General features: G+C 40.8%; 2 protein-coding genes across 2 annotated transcripts; both read right to left on the bottom strand.

Moving 5' to 3' along the window:
• Positions 1 to 11,246: 11,246 nt before the first annotated feature.
• Positions 11,247 to 11,699, bottom strand: LOC138879335 (uncharacterized). Its single transcript, XM_070158944.1, has one exon. It carries the CDS (start codon positions 11,697 to 11,699, stop codon positions 11,247 to 11,249), a length of 453 nt encoding a protein of 150 aa, XP_070015045.1.
• A 1,633-nt stretch (positions 11,700 to 13,332) lies between these two features.
• Positions 13,333 to 14,972, bottom strand: LOC138879334 (uncharacterized). The gene is made up of 3 exons (XM_070158943.1): positions 14,664 to 14,972; positions 13,783 to 14,445; positions 13,333 to 13,509 (listed from the first exon to the last, which is right to left on the bottom strand). The coding sequence occupies exons 1-3, from the start codon at positions 14,970 to 14,972 to the stop codon at positions 13,333 to 13,335; spliced, it is 1,149 nt and encodes a 382-aa protein (XP_070015044.1).
• Positions 14,973 to 21,570: the final 6,598 nt, after the last annotated feature.

The raw sequence follows: 21,570 nt of genomic DNA, 5'->3' as shown, positions 1-21,570 counted from the left end.
GGTATGGTCGAGAAGGGGTGTTTGGCCTATTTGGCATATGTTTGTAATTCTAGTGCTGAGGTTCCTTCCATAGATTTTGTGCCTATCGTTCGTGAGTTTCCTGAGGTGTTTCCTTCAAACCTGTCGGGTATGCCACCCGATAGGGATATTGACTTCTGCATTGATTTGGCTCCGATCACTTAGCCTATTTCTATTCCACCATATCGTATGGCCCCGCCCGAGTTGAAAGAATTGAAGGAGTAGTTGCAAGACTTGCTTGATAAAGGCTTCATTAGACCTAGTGTCTCACCTTGGGCTACACCGGTGTTATTTGTTAAGAAGAAGGACGGATCGATGAGGATGTGTATAGATTACCGGCAGTTGAACAAGGTTACAATCAAGAATAAGTATCTATTGCCAAGGATTAATGATTTGTTTGATCAGCTTCAGGGTGCCAAGGTATTTTCAAAGATTGACTTGAGATCTAGCTACCATCAGTTGAGGATTAGGGCATTTGATATCCCTAAGACAGTTTTTCGCACTCGGTACGGGCATTATGAGTTCTTGGTGATGTCATTTGGGTTGACAAAATGCCCCAGCAACTTTGATGGATTTGATGAACCGAGTGTTCAAGCCTAACTTGGATGCATTCGTGATAGTCTTCATTGATGATATTTTGATCTATTCTCGCAGCCGGGATGAGCATGAGCAACATCTGAGAGTTGTTCTTCAGACTTTGAGAGATAGTCAGTTGTATGCCAAGTTTTCAAAGTGTGAGTTCTGGTTGAGTTCAGTTGCATTCTTGGGTCATGTTGTTTCAGCAGAGGGTATTCAGGTAGAGCCGAAGAAGATAGAGGCAGTCAAGAACTGGCCTAGACCCACGTTAGCTACAGAGATTCAGAGTTTCTTTTGCTTGGTAGGCTATTATCCTCAGTTTGTGGAGGGGTTTTCATCTATTGCAGCCCCGATGACCAGGTTGACCCAGAAGGGTGCCCAGTTCAGGTGGTCGGACGAGTGTGAGGTGAGCTTTCAAAAGTTCAAGACAGCTTTGACCATGATGCCGGTGTTGGCTTTGCCCATAGGTTTAGGGCCATATACAGTTTATTGTGATGCATCTCGTATTTGACTTGGTGCGGTGTTGATGCAGGATGGTAAGGTCATTGCTTATACTTCGCATCAGTTGAAGATTCATGAGAAGAATTATCCGGTTCATGATTTGGAGTTAGCAGTCATTGTTCATGCGTTGAAGATTTGGAGGCACTATCTGTATGGGGTATAATGTGAGGTGTTCACGGATCACAAGAGTCTACAGTATTTGTTCAAACATAAGGAGCTAAACTTGAGGCAGAGAAGGTGGTTGGAGCTATTGAAAGACTATGATATCACCATCTTATATCATCTGGGGAAGGACAATATAGTGGCCGATGCTTTAAGTAGAAAGTCAATCAGTATGAGCAGTCTTGTGTATATTCCGGTCGGTGAGAGACCGCTTGTTTTGGATGTTTATGCTTTGGCCAATCCGTTTGTGAGGCTGGATGTTTCTGAGCCCAACCGTGTGTTGGCTTGCACAATCGCTCGTTCTTCTTTATTGGAGCATATCCGAGATCGGCAGTATGATGATCCTCATTTATGTGTCCTTAGGGACACGGTGCAGCACGGTGGATCCAAGCAGGTTACATTAGGAGATGATGGAGTTTTGAAGATGCAGGGTCGAGTTTGCGTGCCTAATGTGGATGGACATCGAGAGTTGATTCTAGAGGAGGCTCATAGTTCCCGGTACTCTATTCATCCGAGCGCTGCTAAGATGTACCAAGATTTGCGGCAGCATTATTAGTGGAGGAGGATGAAGAAGGATATTGTTGCATATGTGGATCGGTGTTTAAATTGTCAGCAGGTAAAGTACGAGCATCAGAGATCTGGTGGTTCATTCCAAAAGATTGAGATTCCTGAGTGGAAGTGGGAGCGTATCACTATGGACTTCGTTGTTGGACTCTCATGGACTCAGAGGAAGTTCGATGTAGTGTGGGTTATTGTTGATAGGCTGACCAGGTCAGCACATTTCATTCCTGTGGCAGTCTCATATTCTTCCGAAAGGTTAGCTGAGATTTATATCTAGGAGATTGTTCGTCTTCATGGTGTGTCCGTGTCTATCATTTCGGACCGAGGTACGTAGTTTACCTCATATTTCTGGAGGGCAGTTAAGCGTGAGTTGGGCACACAGGTCGAGTTGAGCACAATATTTCATCCTCAGACGGACGAGAAGTCTGAGCGCACTATTAAGATTTTGGAGGATATGCTCCGAGCTTGTGTCATTGACTTTGGAGGCTCGTGGGATCAGTTTTTTCCTTTAGCAGAGTTTGCATACAACAACAGTTACCAGTCGAGCATCCAGATGGCTCCCTATGCGACTTTATATGGTAGGCGGTGTCGGCCATCGGTTGGATGGTTTGAGCCAGGAGAGGCTCGGTTGTTGGGTACGGATCTAGTACAGGATGCCTTGGACAAGGTCAGGATTATTCAGGATAGGCTTCGTACAGCTCGGTCCAGGCAAAAGAGTTATGCCGACCGTAATGTTCGTGATGTGGCATTCATGGTCGGCGAGCAGTTGTTGCTTCGGGTATCGCCTATGAAAGGCGTGATGAGATTTGAGAAGAGGGGCAAGCTTAGCCTTAGATTCATTGGTCCTTTTGAGATTCTTGATCGAGTGGGAGAGGTGGCTTACAAACTTGCATTGCTGCCGAGCTTATCAGCTGTGCATCTAGTGTTTCATGTGTCCATGCTTCGGAAGTATCACGGCGATCCATCCCACGCGTTAGATTTTAGCACTGTCTAGTTGGACAAGGACTTGTCCTATGAGGAGGAGCCGGTAACTATTCTAGACCGGCAGGTTCGTCTGTTGAGATCGAAGAGTTTTCCTTCTGTTCATGTTCCGTGAAGAGGTCAGCCTATTAAGGCAGCGACTTGGGAGTCCGAGTCCGATATGAGGAGCCGATATCCCTTTCTTTTCTCCGACTCAGGTACTTCCTTCTTATGTCTATTCGAGGACGAACAGTTGTTTTAGAGGTGGATAATGTGATGACCTTTAGGTCATCACTTGTTTTGGAAATAAATTCTATGTTAAGAGGCCTTAAAACCTCCTTTTTGTCTCAGCTAGATTTGTGTGCGCAGTCCGAGCATGTATCCGGAAAGCCATTGTGTGAAAATCTATGAAAAATAATAAATCTTACTTTTAAAATAAATTCAAGTTGACTTCGGTCAATATTTTGGGTAAACAGACCCGGACCCGTGATTCGACGATCCCGGAGGGTCCGTAGGAAAATATGGGACTTGGGCGTAAGCCCGAAATTGAATTCCGAGGTCCCAAGCCCGAGAAATGAATTTTTTGAAGAAAAATGTTTAACTGAAATTATAAGAGTTTTTGAAAATTTGAATGTATTGGAATTTGATGGTATCGGGCCCGTATTTTGGTTCTTGAGCCCGGTACAGGTCTTATATGGTATTTAAGTTGAGCCCGTAAAATTTCGTAAGAGCAAGTCCGTATGATATTTTTAGACTTGTATGCATGATTAGTTTGGAGCCCCGAGGGCTCGGGTATGTTTTGGATAGGCCACGGAGTGGATTTAGACTTAGAACATTATAGTTGCAGGTTCAGAGAAAGTTGCAGGTCTTTAAAACCAGACTTCGCGACCGAGGTGGGGTCTTCGCGACCACGGTGGGGTCTTCGTGATCGCGGTGGGATCTTTACGGTCCGCGGTGGGCAAGGCCATACCTTTGCGTCCCCGCTCAATTTCTCGCGGTCCGTGGTGGAGCTCCTCGGCCGCGGTCCTTTTTATGCGGTCCGCAGTGAGGGTCTGAGAGGGGTATATAAACGGGACTCTTCAGCTATTTTTCAATTTTCAAAACCATGAAACATAAGAGGCGATTTTTTAAATACTTTTTCTTCCCCAGAACACTTGTAAGTGATTTTTAACTTATTTCTTTCACTCATTAACTTTTTTTTTACAAGATTTCATCCTAGAATCTAGGGTTTTCATGGTGGAATTGGAAATTTTGGGTAAAACCTAAGAATATTGAAATTTGGGGATTTAGACCTCAAATTGAGGTCGGATTCCAAAACCAATTATATATCCGGGCTCGGGGGTGAATGGGTAATCGGGTATTGGTCCGAATTTTGGGTTTGGACCAAGCAGGCCCAGGTCAATTTTTGACTTTTTGGGGAAAACATTCGAAAACCTATTTTCATGCATTAGAATTGACTTATTTAGCATTTACTAATATTATTAAGTAAATTGTGACTAGATATAAGCGAATTGGAAGTGGAACCAAGAGGTAAAGCGGTAGTTGAGGCTTGATTGTGTTCGTGGCTTTGAGGTAAGTGTTTAGTCTAACCTTAGCTTGAGGGATTAGGAGTCGTGTCTTATTTGCTATGTATTAATTGTTGAGTACGACGTATAGGCATAATGAGGAATATCTATATGTTGGTGTCAAGCATGTCCGTGAGTCTTATACTATGATTAATGTGACTCTGTTTCATATTGTTCATGCCTTATATGATAATTTCTATTGATGAACAAGATTTGTGGAAGTATTAGTGGTAACTGAACATTGTAGAGTATTGGCTCAAGTTGAGAAATGAGTTGTGAAGGAATTGTGGAAAAGAGAAGAGGTTTATGATATTGTTCCCTTGCGGGGATGTTATTGCCTTTTTGATATTATCTCCCTTGCCGGGATTTCATTATTCATGAAATTGTTTACCTTGTCGGGATATTGTTGTTATGTTATTGTTCCCTTACCGGGATTTTATTGTGATATTATTGATTCTCTTGCCCAAATTGCTTTGTGATTGTTGTTTGGGTAAGAAAGAGTGTAAAGCACGAAGGGTGATGCCGTGTATGATTTTGAGAGTGTTAATGCATGAAGGGTGATGTCGTGCCGATATTGTGAGGTAAAAGTATGAAAGGTGATACCGTGACCCACGATGTACAATTCCGTGCCATGATATGAGTGATAATGCACGAAGGATAATTTCGTGTCATGATTATATGAGGTAAAAACACAAAGGTTGATGCCGTGCCGATTATATTGATTCTTATGGTGAGGACGAGTGTAAAAGCATGAAGGGTGATGTCGTGCAGATTATATTGATTCTTATGGTGAGGACGAGAGTAAAAGCACGAAGGGTGATGTCGTGCACTTGCCTTTAATTTCTGATACTTGTTGATAATTGGATTATGGTGTCCTTTACATTTATCTGTTGTTTTTCTATTGATACTTGTTATTCCCCGCAACATTTTTCCCTCTTCCCATCTTTAACTGCTAGTTTCTGCTTTTATTTTTCCATTGTATATGATTTAACTACACATGTTTATTTGGTAGTCTTGTCCTAGCCTCGTCACTACTTTACCGAGGTTAGTCTAGGCACTTACCAGCATATGGGATCGGTTGTGCTGATACTACATGATCACGCCCAACTATGCCTTATAAAAAAGGATAAGCGAACATTGTAAATATAATCTGAGTATTTAGCCCAGAGTCGAACCCACAAGGAATTAACTTATCAATTACTCTTGTTAGACTCACTAAATTCTACGGAATCAACTTCCCAAACATTTTGAATAACAATTGAGGATATTTCTACTAACTATAACTAACTGCAATTAAGTAACTAAAGACTAACTATGATTAAGTTGTAAACAATTAAGAGAAGGATCTAAGGTTGTGATTTCCCCTATTGATGAAATCCTTTTCTGTTATGTTTCACATAGATTTGCCTAATCATCTCTATCGATCATGAGCACTGTTATTACCGTAAATCTCTCCCGAATAATCACGATAATTTACTAGACGCACTCTCCCGAGTTACACTAGCTGGCTTTTAATACATCTCACTTTAGATCGCACCCAAGGCTTCGTTATCCCTAATCCCACCTTTAAACCCTCAATTATTGATGTCTCATATACTCTAGGAGTGGTGTTGTTCAACAATTACCTAAATATGCACTCTCTCCTGAGTAATACATACTAAATAGGCTCAGCTAATTGAGGATCCTATCAATTAACTACAACAAGAACGTAGTTGAACAAATAGGGATTAAACCGGGCAAACTATATTAACATAACAAGAAGTTCATCCTTCAATAGGTTCTATAAAAACCTTAGACTAAATATTTAGCTACTCACACTAGTGTTCATCATAACAAAAGCCAAATTCATCACAAATGGTAAAATACAAAAGGAAGAAAGGAAGAACTCGATGTTGAATTATCCTTCTTGCCTCTTGCTTTTCCTTGCCTTCAACTAAGCCATAAAAACCTTGATAATATTCCTTTGGGCGATCTAGACCTTTTATAGGTTAAGTAGAATTACCCCTGAACTTCCAAGTTTACCCCTGAATTATATTTATTCAAACTGGACTAGCGCGGTTGCGCTAATGGGCGCGCTACTGACCGCGCATATGGCATAACATTCTGTCTCGAACTCCTGGGCTAGCGCGGTTGCGCTAGTGGACGCGCTAGTCTTGGTCATCGTTTCAGCCCTCTTTTCTCTCTTCTTTCAACGTACTCAGCTCTGAGGGGCTTCCCTTGTTTCAATTTAGCTCCAAACATGGTTCTAAGTCCTCATACACGTAACTCGCTCCTGCAATATGAACTTCACAATTAGAGCCAATTTATCATCATTTAACTATCCTATAACAGTGAAACATAGTCAAGCTGGGGCATAAACAGTCACTAAATTACATGAATCTAGCCTATTATCAACACCCCACACTTAAATCATTTCTAGCCCTCGAGCAATCCACCACACTCTATAAAGGTTTCTTCACTAAGCCTTTTCCCCTAACGTATCACACCAAGAACAAATCACTGAAATTACGTCTAGTAGTGAACAATCTTTGCCTCAAAAGTTGACTCTCACGTGTCGTGCAATATTCGTACTTATTCAAATTACTCTATATAGAAGTCAAGACTTGCCTTCCCTTCGTGAATCACATGCACTCACATCACACAAGAGAGTAGTTCCACCCAAATAATAATATTAAGAACAAGTAGGAATTTAGATAGACAAAATTCGCTCACTCTCAAAAAGAACATTCACATGCCACAAGGATGCACCATAGGCTTGCCCGTAGTGTACTACTCTACTAATCGAGTTCATTCAATCTAAGATCAATTAGGTCTTCACTTGGTTGTAATGTAGACTAAGGGATGAGTAGGATATAATTGGATATAGTGACTAACCTCCCTAAGCACTTTTAAAACAATCATACTAACCTTCAAAATCATACGTATGTCAACCAGACATTCCACCACATTTTTATTCGTAACATCCCACTCCATTAGGTGCAATTGTATCAAGTCATCACTTATCAACTACTACATTTACTCATTCTCTTTTTTTTCTTTCTAAGTAGTGATTATTCTTTTACTTTTCCAAAAACTGCACCTTTCCTCTATTTCATCGGTTCTACTCAAAAACCAAACCGCCACCCTACACTTTAGATTTTGCATATATTAAGGCCATTCAAGTGCTCATGGGAGGTAAAATGAGTTCAAACAGATGGGCCATTCAAACAATTGGGTTAGGTTCGCAATGTGGTTGCCAAAGAAATAGGCTTATAGGCTCAACGGGGTTGACTACGATGTATTACATTTAGGCGGATCTACTTTATATATCTGGCTTAAAAAAGAAATGCCTATATCACTTCTAAGACTGAATGAAGCTACTATTTCGCTTTGCAAACAGATGGGGCAAGTTCTAGGCATCAAATGTAAATCATAGAATACAGTACAACTCACATACACATGGCGCATGACTCACTCCATATTGGCTTATCAAGACACTCTCGTTTGAGTATTCAAGTTAGTTACAAACATACAATATAAGGCACTTTAGCAAGAATCAACCACTGAGACTAAGCGTTACACTCTAGTGTCTACTGTGTTTAGGTGTATCAACGCGAAGGGTTTCTCTTTCTATTTCGGCTCGTAGCCCATCAATACTTACCTAAAAACTAAAAACAAAATAAACAAAAACTAACTACACCCGGTTCAAGATAAACCCTTGAAAAAGAACCATGGCCCAAATAAAACCAAGGGGGAGTTACTACACTACCTAAAACAAAAAAAATAATCTTTTTGGTATTTTTTTAGACTTACTTCCCTCAAGAAAACTGTCTAAAGATTCGTTATTAGGAAGAGTCCCCATATTCCTATTTTTTTTACGTCGACTTAGACCCTCAAGAACCTCATCGAAAAAGATCCGTCGTCGGGACAAATCAACTTACCTACCTTAAGCTTACCTAATGTAACTATTACTCAAAACACTAAAAACAATCAAGAAGAAATAAAGAAACAACAAACAGTCAAATTGTTACATATATATACATACATTGAAGTATACCCCAGCCCACACTTAAAAGGAAGCCATGTCCCCATGGAATACAAAATAAAGAATAGTGAGGTAAAGGAACTTCCCTGAAATATCACTCTTGATCGGAGACCGTGTCTGGGGTTCAAATTGCAAGCACGACCTAGAGCTCTCAGCCAGCCCAAGATTTTCTTCTTCGATTTCACCTACTAGGCAGCCACCGCGTCAACACGTGTACCTAAGTCAGCGACCGAGGTACGCAATCCAGCAACGTCATGCTCCAAAGCTGTGAACCGGGTAACCCGAGCAGCTCCAGATGGAGACTCAGTCCCAGATGGTGCTGCAGCTGCTGTAATTTGCTTATGGGCCTGTGGCTCGGCCCCTACATCCTCCTGCTCAGCCTCCGCATCCTCAGAGTCATCAGATTCACCACTATCATTACCACCTACTGCCACCGGCTCCTTACTAGTAGTGACCTTGTCATCTCGGAACTTGTGGTCTCTTGGCACTCTCCCATCTAGATCCAGATTTTCCAGCACCCGAGCTACCCGGGAAAGCCTAGTAACTAATGAAGGAGAAGAAGAACCCATACCTTTTCACCGGACAATGGGTGAACATCTACTCATGAATCACTTTGGCCACATCAAAGTTGTGACCATTAACAAAACACCAAATCAGAGCCGCTTGAGGACCATTCACCTCCGTAGTATTGGAAGACGGGATCAGGAGGTTGTTGATAATATACAACCAGCACTTTCCTTCAAAGGTTAGCGCCGAAGAGTGAAACTTCCGACCAAACTTCATCTAGACAATATCCTTTTCGGGTACACATATTGTTTCAAAGAACATCAACTACGTGTGTGATCTGTCATACCCCTCATAATAGTCATCATAAGGATCCATAGGAGGGGGCAGCTTGTACATCGTCCGTATAACCTCAACAGAGGCATCCACCGCTTTTCTGCGCATAGTTACTATGCCATTCATATGCTCTTTCACATTAGCGTAAAACTCTCGGATAACCATCACATTCCCCTCACCCGACTCGTCAATGAAGGTTTGTAACCCCCGCCTTACCAGCTCAGTATACATATGAGGGCAGCCCAACTGGACCAATCCTATATCAATGCCCCTTTTCAGTATCAGCTTTTTAGGGGCCTTATCCGCAAAGCGGTCCTGAGCCTTGGTAGATACAAACCTGCTACTATCAAAGGGACGAGCAGGAGCTGACCTGCGCACCCTGGACGATCCAGCTTGACTGCTAGAAGAGGCACCTGTGGTGCGACGTTTTCTAAATGGAGCCATAGTACCTAGAAAAAGGAATAGCATTAGCATAGCCCAAAGAAAATTGTGACGCTATGTGGTTACACAGACTATACACTCACAATTGGTCATAATTACTCAAATACATTCACTGAGGCATTTACACAAACACCTTGTGGGCATTATATACTCACACCCCATTTCAAACATGTTACAACCCCAAACCACTACCATGTCCCCAAAATCACATACTAAATCAAGCTACACTCCACCATTCTTACCACCCACAATCACTACAACGTATGCTATAAATTTCTACTAAGAAAAGAAAAGAAAAAAATAACTACATAAATGCAAAAATAAAAAACAAAATTCTGAAAAAAAGCACCAAGAAATCATACCTGTAGTGAGAGAATGTGAGGAGAAGTGAAGATGAGTAGGGTAAAGCGTGGCTTGAAACTTGGGGAATGTGGGTTGGGAATTTGAAGAAGAGGGGAGTTGAAGAAAATGGAATTTGGAAGAAGAAGGGGGTTAAGGTTCTTTTGTTTTGTTTGAACGTTGGGAGAATTAGGGTTGAAGAAGGGGGATTAATTAGATGGGGGAAAAAGAATAGAATAAAGGAAAAGGAATTAACATAAAACATAAAAAAAAACTATTTTTAAGTTAAAGGGAAAAAAACGCGTCAGTTGGGAGGGACTAGTGCGGTCGTAGCGCGGTACGAGCACGGCCGCGCTAGTCCAGGCAGAACACTTGTCCATATACGCGGCCACTAGCGCGGTCACAAGCGTGGTCAGTAGCACAGTCGCGCTAGTGTTTTGGAGCTGAGGCAGAACACTTGCCCATATGCGCGGTGCGTAGTGCGAGCGCACTCCTGGGCATGATTTTGTTTCATATTTTTCACCTGTTCTTTCCGCTTCCGATGGACTTGTCACCTGCCCAAGCTCACCTGCATTGATTAGTACTTCCCCGAGATCAAAATTAACAACTACTACTATCATTAGGTTGCCTCCCAACCATAGCCTTAGTTAATATCGTGGCACAATGATTACAACAAATCAATGGGTTGCCTCACATGCAACGCCTGATTTAACGTCATGGCATGACGTAGACAAGCACATTTAAAGCTCGCTCGACCTCTGAGGTTCAGTCAGGTGGATCTATGACACTTCCTTTGGTTCATTCATGCCTAAATATAGTTTCAATCTCTGTTCATTGACTCTAAATGTATGAGAGTCTTTCTGTAAGGCAATCTTTACAGCCCCTGAAGGGAATACTTCAACCACTCGAAATGGGCCAGACCATCGTTTCTTGAGCTTACCCGGGAATAGCCTTAATCTTGAGTTATAGAGCAATACCATGTCCCCAGGGTTGAAATGTTTCTCAACAATGTTTTGGTCGTGCAACCTCTTCATTCTTTCCTTGTACGACCTTGTGCTCTCAAAAGCCAGATATCGGAACTCGTCGAGCTCATGTAATTCTATGATTCTCGTTGTGCCCGCAGCCTCAATATCTAGATTCAGCTATTTCAGTGCCCACCAAGCTCTATGTTCAAGTTCCACTGGCAAGTGGCAGGCCTTCCCGAACACCAACCTATATGGTGACATACCAATCGGTGTTTTAAAAGCAGTTCTATGGGCCTAGAGTGCATCATCTAGCTTTTTTGCCCAATCAGTTCTTGTGGCATTTACAGTCATGGTCAATACACTCTTTATCTCTCTATTAGACACTTCGACTTGTCCACTGGTCTGAGGATGATATGGTGTTGCCACCTTATGGCGCACATCGTACTTTGCCAGCAACTTCTCGAAAGCTCGATTACAGAAGTGAGTGCCTCCGTCACTGATAATAGCTCTCGGGGTCCCAAAATGAGTGAATATGTTCTTCTTCAAAAACCCCACCACCACTCTTGCATCATTGGTGGGAAGTGCTTCAGCTTCCACCCATTTGGACACGTAATCTACAACAACAAGTATGTACTTATTGGCAAAGGAGCTGATGAAGGGGCCCATGAAGTCAATCCCCCAAACATCAAATACTTCAACCTCTTGAATTGGGTTCATGGGCATCTCATAGAGTTTGTTGACATTCATTACAGCCCTTCACCCATTGATGTGCATCCTTAAACACTGTTGGCCAGTAGAACCCGGCCTCTAGCACTTTCGCGGCCGTCCTGACTCTTCCAAAATGCCTTTCATACACCGATGCATGACATGCCTACAAAACAGAAGATTGTTCTATCTCGGGGACACACCTCCGGATCATATTGTTAACATATATTCAAAACAGATAAGGTTCATCCCAATAATACATGTGGTAGTCACGATAAAACTTTTTCTTTTGTACAGAGGAAAGGTCATATAGAACTATACCGCTTGCCAGGTAATTTGCAAAGTCTACATACCATGGCACTTCCTTCAGGCTTCTAGCGAGCAACTGCTTATCTGGAAAGGTTTCCAGAATATCCTCAACCCCAACTGAGTTTTCAGCTCCCTCAAGTCGTGATAGATGATCAGCGACTTGGTTTTCTGTGCCCTTACGGTCATAAATTTCGAGGTCAAACTCTTGCAGTAATAGCACCCAACGAATCAGGCACGATTTAGACTCCTTCTTCTCAATCAAATACCTAAGAGCTGCATGATTAGTATATACAATTACCTTAGAGCCAATCAGGTATGATCTGAACTTGTCGAATGCAAACACCACAGCTAGCATCTCCTTTTCAATCATAGTGTAGTTCAGCTAAGCTCCACTCAGCATTCTACTGGCATAGTAGATTGGTGCATTATCTTGTCTTTCCGCTATCCCAGCACTACCCCCACTGCATAGTCATTGGCGTCACATATAAGTTCGAATGGTTGCTCCCAGTTAGGGGCGACAATGATGGGTGTTGTGACTAGCCTCTTTTCCAACTCCTAGAATTCTACCCTACAATCATCAAAAAATAAGAAGGGGTGATCTTTTTCTAACAACTTACAGAGAGGGTTGGCAATTTTGAAGAAGTCTCTTATGAATCTCTGGTAGAAACCGGCATGCCCGAGGAAGCTCCCGATTGCCTTGACTGAAGTGGGAGGTGGCAGCTTTGCTATCACATCAACTTTAGCACGGTCCACCTCGATTCCCTTGCTTGATACCCGGTGTCCCAATACTATGCCCTTTTGTACCATGAAATGGCACTTCTCCCAATTAAGTACCAGGTTAGTCTCAATACATCTTTTCAGCACACGGGTCAGATTTATAAGGCACTCATCGAATGAATTTCCCACCATTGAGAAATCATCCATGAACACCTCCTTTATGTCTTCGACCATTTCAGTGAATATGGCCATCATGCATATTTGGAATGTGGCGGGTGCATTGCATAGGCCAAAGGGCATCCTCTGAAAACATAAATGTCATATGGGCAAGTGAAGGAGGTCTTCTCTCTGTCTTCTGGTGCAATGGAGATTTGATTGTACCCTGAGTACCCATCCAGAAAACAGAAAAGAGACCTCCCTGCCAATTTGTCTAGTATCTGATCAATGAAGGAAAGTGGGAAGTGGTCTTTCCGGGTGGCCAGATTTAATTTTTGTAGTCCATACAAATTCTTCAGCCTGTGACGGTTCTTGTAGAGATCAGCTCATTGTTATCATTTTTTACCACCGTTATGCCACCCTTCTTAGGAACACATTGCACCGGGCTAACTCAGTTACTGTCAGAGATTGAGAAAATGATTCCCGCATCCAATCACTTTATCACTTCTTTCTTCACCACTTCCTTCATGTTGGGTTTCAGCCTTCTTTGGTGTTCCCTGGAAGGTTTGTGTCCCTCTTTCAACAGAATTTTATGCATACAATAGGCTGGGTTGATCCCCTTAATGTCTGACATGGTCCACCCAATGGCAGTCTTGCACTCCTTAAGTACCTGCAAAAGTTGTTGTGCATGTACATCTAACAAACTAGATGAGATAATAACAGGTAATGTGGAGTTAGGTCCTAGTAACTCATACTTGAGATAAGTGGGCAGTGGCTTCAATTCCAGCTTTGGTTGTTCTTCTATGGATGGATTGGCTGGAGGAGTTTCTCTATTTTCCAAGTGTAGGGGCTCGAATTCAAGAGTTTTATCCCAAAACCCTCTTCCCTCTAAAGTCAACACCTATTCTTCCAGTTCTTTCCCATTCACCTCATCTAAATTTACCAGACATGTAGCAAAAGGGTCCTCAATATTTAGCATCTCATCATCAGCTTCTACGATCACATCCACGACATCAATAAGAGAACAATTGGCAAATTCACTTGGTCGCCTCATAGATTTCTGCACATTAAATGTTATCTCCTCATCGTTCAACCTCATCTTGAGCTCCCTAGTCTCACAATCAATGAGAGCTCTCCCAGTGGACAAGAACGGTCTTCCCAAAATTATGGGAATTTCTTCATCCACCTTGCAATCTAGAATCACAAAATCTGCAGGAAACATAAATTTTCCTACCTGAATCAACACATCATCCAAGATACCAAAGGGTCTTTTCAAGGTCCTGTCAGCTAGCTGCAACAACATAGAAGTGGGTCTGGCTCTTCCAATCCCCAACCTCTTATAAATCGCCAGGGGCATAAGATTTATGCTAGCCCCCAAATCATAAAGTGCTTTGGCGAAAGCAAAGTTACCAATAGTGCATGGAATCGTGAACCTCCCTGGGTCAGACAGCTTCTCAGCAATTGGTCTAGTCACCACCGCACTACAAGTATGAGTAAGAGTCACTGTGGCCAATTCTTGGAAATCAAATTTTCCCGACATCAAGTCCTTCATCATTTTTGCATAACCAGGCATCTCCTTCAAAGCATCAATCAATGGAATATTTACCTGGATTTGTTTCAGCATCTCCGAGAATTTCTTGTATTGTTCCTCTTTTTGGTACTTGGATAGCCTCTGTGGGAATGGTGCGAGGGGTCTCTTCTTCCCAATTATGTGGGTATTTTCTTTGTCAACTACCACCTCAACTACCGGTTCCTGGGATGTGTCAGCTTCTTTCTCAGCCTCAATCTGGGTGTTTGTTCTTCCCAGGCAGGTTGTATTGTCACCTCTGTCAGTTTCGTTGACTCATCTAGCTCAATGGGCACTGGTACAAGTGTCTCAGCTTGTCTGCTTTCTCGAGCCCTGTTTTGCTCCAAGTCTAAGTCTATGCCATTACGTAGACTCACTACTATCAGCTGCTTTGGTCCTTGATCTTTTAGATTTACCTGCATGCCTGCAGGCAATGTCCCAAGAGGACGATTATTCAAGGACATTGAATTTTGGCCCATCTGCACTTCAATATTCTTAATGGCTGACTCATGTGCATCTACTCTTTCACTCATTTTTGCATTTGACCTAATAACCTGCTGCATCATTGCCTCGAGTCTAGAAAATCCATCTTCCTGTCTTCCACCATGCTGCTGCTAAGGAGGATGATAACCCTGCTGCTGATTTTGATTATTATATCCATGTGGCCTTTGGTAAGGCGCCATATTATTGTGAGGTCTCATACCTCCCATGTTTCAATTGTTGAGTTGTGGCTGGACTGGCATGTATGGCTGATTTTGTTGGCCCCAATTTTGATCACCCTGTCCTTGGCCTCCATAATTAGATATATAATTCATGTCCTCAGGGTAGTGATGATGAATACTTTCTGCATTCCACTGGTTACCAATTGGCTGACTAATGCAAGATGTGCATAAGCCCCCATTGGTAGTATCCACAATGTGTACATGCTGCTTCTGCCCTGACTCTTCCACCTTTTTGGTGAGTATACTCTCTGTGTCATTAATGTGGCCATGTTTTCAGCAAGAGTGTTGGATAGATCTAAGGGCACTGAGTGAACCACTGGAGTGATAGGGGCATTCCTAGTTGTCCACCCCGAATTCTGTGCCATCTTGTCAAGCAGACTCTGGATTTCTCTCTATGTTTTGATCAAAAATGCTCCACAAGCTTAAGCATCAACATTACCCTTTACGCCATCTGCCAAACCCATGTAAAATCGCTGCCCCAACATCTGATCTGGAATAGCGTGGTGCGGACATATAACCAACATCCCTTTGAATCGTTCTCATGTTTCTTGCAATGTCTCCATTGGTCTCTGTTTGAAACTCAAAATTTCATCAATTTCTTGAGCAGTCTTGTTGGGTGGATGAAACTTATTCACAAATTGCTTGACTAACTCCTCCTAAGTTGTTATAGAATTAATGGGGAGCGAGTTTAGCCAACTCTGGGCAGCTCCTGTCACTAAGAATGGAAATAACAATAGCTTTATTGCTTCCTGAGTTATGTTGGGCTGCCTTTGAGTTTTGTAGATTGACAGGAAATTCTTTAAGTGCTGTTGAGGATCTTCGATTTGTGACCCCAAAAATAGTCTCTTATTTTGCAACAAGTGCAGCATGTTGTTCGTGATTTGAAACGATTCAGCCTGTATCTGCGGGACTAAAATCTTTGTGGCCAAGTTTTATGTTATGGGTTGTGCCCAGTCATATAGCGCAGCCTCTGGCACAAGAGGTGCCACTGGCACTAATGGCGCAGCTGGGTCTACTACGTGATCCCCCATGTCTAGTTCGAATTGTTCAGTTGTTTCTTGTTGTTTGTTTTTCCGGTTGGCCTGATTTAAGGCCTTGAAAACTTTCTTGGGATCAGATAATACTTCACCAGTTCTCAATGAGTTTCTAGGCATGCACCTGTACAACCAAGTCAACAAACGTTAAAATTTCAATGTATAGTTTGGATATAGAGAAAACTGACTACACTAAGAATTTTTGTACTTCTTTCAATTGTACTTGATAACATCGTTAATTCCCTAGCAACGGTGCCAAAATTTGATCACGTCCAACTATGCCTTATAAAAAAGGACATGCGGACGTTGCAAATATAGTCTGAGTATTTAGCCCGGAGTCGAACCCACAAGGAATTAACCTATCAATTACTCTTGTTAGACTTACTAAATTCTATGGAATCAACTTCCCAAGCGTTTTGAATAACAATTGAAGATATTTCTACTAACTATAACTGACTGCAATTAAGTAACTAAAGACTAACTATGATTAAGTTGTAAATAATTAAGAAAAGGATCTAAGGTTGTGATTTTCCCTATTAATGGAATCCCTTCCTGTTATGTTTCACATAAATTTTCCTAATCATCTCTATCGATCATGAGCACTCTTATTACCGTAAAACTATCCCGAGTAATCACGACAATTTACTAAACGCACTCTTCCAAGTTACGCTAGCTGGCTTTTAATACAGCTCACTTTAGATCGCACCCAAGGCTTCGTTATCCCTAATCCCGCCTTTAAACCCACGGTTATTGATCCCCCATATACTCTAGGAGTGGTGTTGTTCAACAATTATCTAAATATGCACTCTCTCCCGAGTAATACATACTAAATAGGTACAGCTAATTTAGGATCCTATCAATTAACTACAACAAGAACTTAGTTGAACAAATAGAGATTAAACCGGGCAAACTATATTAACATAACAAGAAGTTTATCCTTCAATAGGTTCCATCAAAACCTTAGACTAAATATTAGCTACTCATACTAGTGTTCATTATAACAAAAGCCAAATTCATCACAAATGGTAAAATACAAAAGGAAGAAAGGAAGAACTCGATGTTGAATTATCCTCCTTGCCTCTTGCTTCTCCTTGCCTTCAACTAAGCTATAAAAACCTTGATAATCTTCCTTTGGGCGAGCTGGACCTTTTATAGGTTAAGGGGAATTACCCCCGAACTTCCAAGTTTACCCCTGAATTCTATTTTTCCGAACTGGACCAGCGCGGTTGTGCTAATGGGCGTTCTACTAACCGCGCATATGGCATAACATTCTGTATCGAACTCCTGGGCTAGCGCGGTTGCGCTAGTGGATGAGCTAGTGGGCGCGCTAGTCTGGGTCATCATATCAGCCTTCCTTGCTCTTTTCTTTCAACATACTCAACTTCGAGGGGCTTCCCTTGCTTCAATTTAGCTCCAAACATAGTTCTAAGTCCTCATACACTCAACTCGCTCCTGCAAAACATGAACTTCAGAATTAGAGCCAATTTATCATCATTTAACTATCCTATAACAGTGAAACATAGTCAAGCTGGGGCATAAACAGTTGCCAAATTACATGAATCTAGCCTATTATCACTACACTCTGCATTGTGTGCAGATCCCGGTGCTACAGCTTTTGGACCGCAGTGAGGTTGCTGCTTTCAGTCCATTCAGGCGACCCCAGGTAGTCCTGCAGGCATTCGCAGGCCCTGGCATCTCTTTCTATCTTTTTATATTGTTTCTTTTATGTACTTCTAAAACAGCTTGTATTTATCTTTCGGACCCTTATTTGTAGTACTCATAGACTGTGTGTGAAATTGTGATACTGTTTTGGGTAATTTATGTTTAAGGATTTGTATCGGTAATATTTAAATTGTTACATTTCGTTCTTCCGCTTATTTAATTCCGATGTTTATATAAAATATCAATTCACAATTGTTAAAGGATTGAAAAATGGAAAAAGTAAAATATTTGGAATGATTGGCTTGCCTAGCTTTTACTAGTAGGTGCCATCACGACTCCTGAGGGTGAAAAATTCGGGTCGTGACAATTCTCACTAAAAATGCTCCTATTAGAATAAGTCATAGAAGGACAAAGTCTATGGTACATTTAAAGCGTATAGACAGATCGGTTTCAAATAAACTTCTTTATAAAGAATATGAGAAAATGGTCAAAACGATATAAAGGACGCAAGTGATCTAGAAGATCGCATGACATAAAACTTCATAAAATCTCAAGAGAGATTCAAGTACCTAAAAATATGAATGAAGAGATCTCTATATCATATCTTTATGGAAAAAAAAACTGGAACCGATATAAAACGTTCGTCGATGACATCTATGATAGCGCTAAGTATAGATGAGGATCTTAAGTCTGTCTAATACAAACATAAAAATATTAGCCAAATGGAAGAGAAATAATTCAAGTAAAATTAGTTTCATATGAAAGACTTGTAGTTTTGGACTTGCAGTTCAAACACTTGAACGTATAAAGTCAATGATATATGCAATAAATTTTCGATATCTTATATGGCTGGAATGACATAAAAACTTAATATGCATCTAAAGTCTATTTATATGGCTTATTTGGCCATACTTATATGATAATCCCTGGAGGATTTAAATTGCTTGAAGCATATACTATTCTTGATCTTGAAGTACCACTTCCTCAGTGCAATTTGTGCACAAATGCATCTTGCTATAACTATAAGCATGATAATATAATAGCAATAGTTTTCACCTTTATGTGAAGATATTGAAATGATGATTCCAACAAGATTATATGAAGACAATACATCTATCATGGATAGTGATTTCAAGGTGAAACAAATTCATTCAAGTTAATATGGCTGATTTATTTGTCGAATCTCTACCAATGATTTTCTGAAGATGGTTCACAAGATTGGAATGCAAAGGCTTAAAGCTGTTAATAGATGCTCTCATTATGGGAAGTTAATACGCGTTGTACTCTTTTTCCTCTACAAGATTTTGTCTCACTGGGTTTTCCTTGCAAGGTTTTTAACGAGACAACCAAAAAGCGTATTTCTAAATATGTGTACTCTTTTTCCTTCTCTAGAATTTTTTTTCCATTGGGTTTTATTTTAGTTAAGGTTTTAACGAGACGCATTATCTGTTGAATAGACATTCAAGAGGGAGTGTTATAAATAGAATTGTATTTAAGGTAAATGTCTATATTAGAGAGATTTTAGGACTTGTTACTTGATGGCTAAGTTATTTTCCCCCTATAAATAGAGGATCATATTCCATTGTAATTCATCCCAAAATTAATAAAAATTCTCTCTCTACTTTAGTCTGATCTGCAATACTCTTCTTCTTCTTTTATTATTATTTTATAACATTTTTCTTAAACTTCGGTTTTTCAAACACCATTATATGATATATTGAGAAAGAATAGCAAATGAGAGAATTGATGACTTCTGGTCACAGTAAAGGCTAGTCTTCGTATCATTTGTATTGGGCGTTACTAGAATATATTTGTGCTAAATGTTCAATATGCTGTTACTGTTACACTACAATGCTACTCGCTTCTCGTACATTGATTAAATTGAGAAAAGAATAAGAAATCTCTGAATACTTCTACTTAAAAGAAAAACTTCAGATATTTTTGGGTCTTTGCTCCATTTGGTTTTGCTCTAAAACTCTATTTCTCACATGTTTATATACTCCTTCCATCTTAATTTAGCTGAAGTAGTAACAAGGAGGGAGTATTATTTTGACAAACTTTTGGGCTCACATGCCACAATGATGTTTCACTTTGGCTTGCAAATTGTCAAATGATTCCAAGTTTGTTCGTTAGCACCTAAGCACTGTGGTCTACCATTTGTATCGATGACCACAAAGTTAGGTACTCTAAATTAGATCAATTTAAGTTTGCTTATGTTTAGCCAGCTAGCATATATATTTTAAACTATATTAATAAAACAACAAAGTAATACATGTGAGCGTTACTGTGTTAAAATAAAAATCAAAAAACTGTTAGAAGAATAAAGAAATGTATAAAATAGTAAAGAATCAGAAATGTTCCGAGTCCACAATTTTCTTGATCGTTCTTAAGGAATTTTAACCCCATCACACGTTGCCAAGGTAATGGATTAAATCCTCCCAGGATAAAACGGAATAAACCTTCCTGCAACAGTGGCAATACAAACTGCAGGATACCAACGAACTCAAAGAACGGAGAAAAATCACACTTACGAATTTGAGAGAGGGAGACTGCGAATTAGGATGCAGTATATTCAGAAAGAAAGAAGTTCTAGAGTGTTTTTTCGAGTCTTGAAGATGCAGCCTTGCCTCAGAATTTATAGGCAAATATCAGAAGAGGTGTCTGGAAAGGTGCCTTTTCAGAAAATACGCGGTCTGCCGCGGTTCTACCGCGGCCAGAGAGGCTCTCTGAATCTGACTGTCGCGATTCTACCGCGGTCGCGGCAGAACCGCGGCCAGCGAGGCCCTCTGAACTTTCAGCAGTGATTTGGCATTTAATTAATTATTAAATAATTAAATAAATTTTGTCCAAAAATAATCTTATCGATCGATCTTTTGACAAATCCAAATCCAAATCCAAATACGAAGCCGAACCGAGCGAGCGACGACGACGACACGAGGGTTCATTCTCTTCAACTCCTTTTAAGAGCTTTAAGAAGTGAATCTATATATAAGCACACAAATGTGATTGTCCCTCACCAATGAGGGACAAAGTGCAAGACAAAAGTTCACTTCTTCAAATTTTCATTTTCCCTCCATTTCCAATTCACACTTCTTCTACTTTAAAGCCCAATGGCTTAAAGTCCAACAATCCCCCACATGAATGGGAATGGCTGTATCAAGAAAGATCATAGATGAAAGCTATGTGATTTTGCAAGTAAGGATTAATTGCATCTGGATAAGTAGGTTTCCCTTTGAACTTTCCGTAGTGAACATATGTCGGATATACTCGGTCAATCGGTAGATTTGATATCTTTGAACCGTCGAACTTTAGTGTATACCTAGACAACCATATGACACACAACCAACCCTGAACCGTTTTTTGGTTCTCATTGTTGTGTTCGTTTTAGCCATGAACACCGCCTGGTTTCATAAGTGCGTAGAGAATTGGCCTTACAGAATTCTCATTGAAGCGGCTTCCACTTCACACTTACATAGGTGATTCCTAAACGTGTAATCCTTTAGATTGACACTATTTGATAAATACCTCATCAAACTTAGGTAATCATTAAAGAACGTGTAAAGTTCTATCCTTGTTACTGAACATTGTCTTCATCACGAAAATGGACCAAAGTTTTTATTTTGACAATGTTGAACCGGTCAATCATAACTTTGTTTGAGCTCCTTGAACCTAGATCTCGGAACAACCAAAATTCTAGGTAGAGTTACCACCATGTTGACTTGTCCTCGACCATAGTCCCATTCCCT

The sequence above is a fragment of the Nicotiana sylvestris genome, chromosome 10, assembly GCF_000393655.2.
Source record: "Nicotiana sylvestris chromosome 10, ASM39365v2, whole genome shotgun sequence".
NCBI classification, from domain to species: Eukaryota; Viridiplantae; Streptophyta; class Magnoliopsida; order Solanales; family Solanaceae; genus Nicotiana; species Nicotiana sylvestris.
The sequence above is the reverse complement of the archived record's forward strand: the minus strand, read 5'-3'. Positions and strand labels throughout refer to the sequence as shown.